The following is a 3,601-nucleotide window of genomic DNA, read 5'->3' as shown; positions in this document are numbered from 1 at the left end:
TTAAAAAGTATTACATAGTTAATAATTCAAGAATAATGTGTAACTAAAGATAATAATAAAAAAAAATTTTTTAATTATTATTATTCTGTAAGTAATTGAGTGGGTTATGATAAAAAAATCACCCTGTATATATATATACAGTAGGGTTGAACGAAATATTGAAAATGTTGATAATTGAATTCTAATAAAAAAAAAAATTTCTATTTCTACATCAGAGTTTGTCATGAGCTTTTTGGCATTATCTTTAATAACTTCTACAAGAAAGAAGTAAAACAAAATAAACATTAGCAAGACTATACACAGTGGAACAAATCTAACTGACAACTCTTATAACTTTTGACATAGTTAACGTTTTAGCTATATATATATATTTAAATAATTTATGCATTCATAAACTATGTTAAAATCATATCAAATAATTATTAAAAAACAAAATTATAGCCATATGTTAATTGAAGTTATAAGAGTTGTCAGTTAAATCTATTCCTCACTGTATAATAAATTGTAAAATTACTTGTAAGTATTCTGATTAATTCAGAATCTCCTACTTTGGTAATTATATTTTTTCCACGACCAGTCCACGTACATTTACCAGCATATGAATTAGTAAAAAGTTTGGTCAAAGACCTTCTTATATGTTCTTTGCCATCCCTTCCTCCAATTGATCTAATAAAATATTCCTACAGCAAAAACTCAAATTTGATTTAATTTGATAAAACTATGAAATATTTATTATATTTTTGTGAAAATGTTGACTAGATTTAGTCATTAAATCTTCTTTACTCATATTTAACCAAAGTTCTAATTACCAATTTTGAAACAAAATCAATTTCATTACTAATGCAAGTTTCAATCAATAAAAATCCTTCAACATTATCAATGGGGAATTTTGATAAAAATGAATTGTCTAACAGAGCATTTTTATTTTCATTTTTATGTTTAGACAAAATTTTTTCAATGTTTTCTACTTTTAATAATATTCTATTTAACATCATGTTCATTGTTGGATCTGTAGAAGTATACACAAAAAAATTTAAGCTAAAATGAAAAATGTATTTTACAAACAAGGTGGTTTGCTATTTTTACAATCACAAATAATTCTAAGCATTATTTTTTAATAACCCCAATGTATTCATGCCTAAGCAAATTGTATTTTTATAAAAGCACCACTAGATAGGTAAGCCCTCTCCATAAACTGTATGTAAATCAATAGAAAAATTTAACTAATTTCTATGGATTTATTTAAAGAAAATAATTGCATACCTATTATATTCTATATATATATATAATATGTAATATTAAATAAATATTACCGTAGTTTTTTTGTTGGAGAACAGACTGATTTAAAGTGTTCATTGTATTTGATGACTATTAATTAAAATATGAATATAAAAGTATAATCAAAATTCTAAAATTATTCTTTTTTTAGATTGATACATAAAACTTTAAATTTTTACCTTACAATAATTAATTTTTTCCATTTAATATACCTGTAATGAGAAGTCCGTTGTAGAACAAATATGTTTGGGTTCTGGAGGCATTAACTCAGAGAGTTGTTGATAGTTGTCTTTTTCAGTTAATCAACTACAAGATGCTATAGGTTCAACTGATGTATTTGTGGCTGAAGATGTTGATTGGTTTAGTAAATAAGACATTCTATTATCAGTTTCTAAACTTGAAACTATTAGAGCATTACTATTTGATTTTACAAACAAAGGTTTGACAATATTCAACGTGGCAGATGATGACTGAGCCATTATATTATAACTATTATCTAAACAAATTAATTAATTGAATTAAAAATTATATTATTATACAATACTAATAATTATATGGTTTATAGCAATATTATAAAATTATTCATAAAATATGTACTTAAAAAATACAATACACATTATATTTTTGGTTTGACAGTATTGTTAAAGTTATGTTAATTTAAAAAATTACCATTGTCATTGTCACTTTCATCAGTTACGTTAAACAATACATTTTGTGAGATAAGTTTTCCTTTTTGTTTATGTCTTAGAGTCATATTTTCTTCATTACCTGTTTCATTAGATGAATCTTTAATAATAACTTGTTGATGCCATGCTTTATTAAAATTATCTGTAAAANCCTGTTTCATTAGATGAATCTTCAATAATAACTTGTTGATGCCATGCTTTATTAAAATTATCTGTAAAATAGTTATATATTAGTTATATTTAAAAAAAAATAGTTGGTATATAGATGAGCTAAAAATAATCACTAGACATTATATAAATATGTATTAATTCTTACCAAAAGTTTTATTTCCACCATAAATTTTTACTCTATACATTTTCCAGGTTAACCCCGGCTCATCTGCTTTTTGTATAACATCACTGTTAACAGTGCCTGGAGGCCAGTAGCAATAATTTACTTGAGTTAATTCATTTTTTGTGACCCAATTCGTTGGTACAACACTATATTCATTGTGCTCAGGGAACAGCACAATAAGCCATTTAAGGGAACCCTATATAAATATTTTATAATATCTTAAGTGTACATCAGACACCAATTGTTAATATTATTGACAAAATAAATTTAAAAAACCATTAAATGTTTCTTTAAATACGTTTATAAATTGTATTAAATAAATTTTTAAGAGTTCATTTATGTCACATCATAAAATTTAAAGTTGGTACTTGTAAGAGTTATTTAAAAAACACTGACCACTTTCTAAATTGATTAATAAGTTGCAATCCTTGAAATTTTACACCACTGAATGTACTTATATAACAATGTTATTAAGTGTGGATGCGGTATTATAACAAGTGTAAATAAGTAGATTGTATAACTTACCTTTTTTGTTTGTTCAGCCATTATTAAAAAATATAAGAAAAAATAATAATTGTAATTAAACACGCTTAATAATAATTAAACAAGTATACTGTCTAACATAAACAATTATAAGATTGTACATAACATAACATCGCGTCTACTGCAGAGTTGTTGGTCGTTTGTGGCCGATCCCTTAAAATAAAAGATAAAGACATACGTCACATGGGTTTTTGGATTTTCCAGGTATTGAAAGGCAATTACAGTGTCGTATGACAAAATATTTTGTTTTTTAATATATTTCTAAAATTTAATTTCCAAGCAATCGTTTATCATAATTATGATAAACGATTGCTATTAATACATAGTGTAATATTTCGGAGGAACGTCAAAATGATATCACATGGACATTTCCTTTGTACTTAATTTGTATTAACCTAATAAAACAACCATATAACAGTTTATTGATGTTTCAAAGTGATGTTACGTATGAAACACTAAAAAAATGTTCCCCCGACGTACTGAAACATTAATTGTACAGTGGGTACCGTTGAAATAGTTTTTATTAGGTTATTTAAATATTGCAACGAAATATTCAACATACAATAAAAATGTTCATATAAAAATTGTTTAGAATTTAATTGTTTATAATTTTTATTGTGTGTATCATATTTTTTACCAAACGTAGTTGTTATAATCAAGTATTAGGGTTTTGAATAACTAAATTTTGATTTTTAACATGCTTTTATTAGTTTCACATGTATTTTGTTTGTATGTTGTTTGTATATTGTTTGTATGTTGT

The 3,601-nt window shown here is 24.5% G+C and overlaps 1 protein-coding gene across 2 annotated transcripts; it reads right to left on the bottom strand.

The window, feature by feature from the left end:
* Positions 1-418: 418 nt before the first annotated feature.
* On the bottom strand, positions 419-3,400 carry LOC126905708 (uncharacterized). Of its 2 annotated transcripts, XM_050685688.1 has the most exons (6): positions 2,824-3,400; positions 2,281-2,494; positions 1,948-2,106; positions 1,491-1,774; positions 1,314-1,368; positions 567-680 (listed from the first exon to the last, which is right to left on the bottom strand). In XM_050685688.1, exons 1-4 carry the CDS (start codon positions 2,842-2,844, stop codon positions 1,581-1,583), a joined length of 588 nt encoding a protein of 195 aa, XP_050541645.1. In that variant the 5' UTR covers positions 2,845-3,400; the 3' UTR covers positions 567-680; positions 1,314-1,368; positions 1,491-1,580. The 2 variants fall into 2 exon arrangements, with proteins under 2 accessions (XP_050541646.1, XP_050541645.1); XM_050685689.1 differs by lacking the exons at positions 1,948-2,106; positions 2,281-2,494; positions 2,824-3,400 and adding an exon at positions 810-1,009 and having other exon boundaries at positions 419-680; positions 1,491-1,673.
* Between the last annotated feature and the right edge of the window lie 201 nt (positions 3,401-3,601).

Source organism: Daktulosphaira vitifoliae, unplaced genomic scaffold (genome assembly GCF_025091365.1).
Source record: "Daktulosphaira vitifoliae isolate Bord-2020 unplaced genomic scaffold, ASM2509136v1 Scaffold_4, whole genome shotgun sequence".
Classification (NCBI taxonomy): Eukaryota; Metazoa; Arthropoda; class Insecta; order Hemiptera; family Phylloxeridae; genus Daktulosphaira; species Daktulosphaira vitifoliae.
This window is presented reverse-complemented; position numbering and strand designations above follow the sequence as displayed.

What these genes read in the sequence shown, in the direction of transcription:
- LOC126905708 (XM_050685688.1), bottom strand. Translation starts at nt 2,844, where the DNA reads ATGGCTGAACAAACAAAAAAG. An exon ending in TGGCTGAACAAACAAAAAAG is followed by an intron (nt 2,495 to 2,823) that starts GTAAGTTATACA and finishes ATATTTATATAG; the next exon opens with GGTTCCCTTAAATGGCTTAT. An exon ending in TGAAAGTGACAATGACAATG is followed by an intron (nt 1,775 to 1,947) that starts GTAATTTTTTAA and finishes TAATTTGTTTAG; the next exon opens with ATAATAGTTATAATATAATG.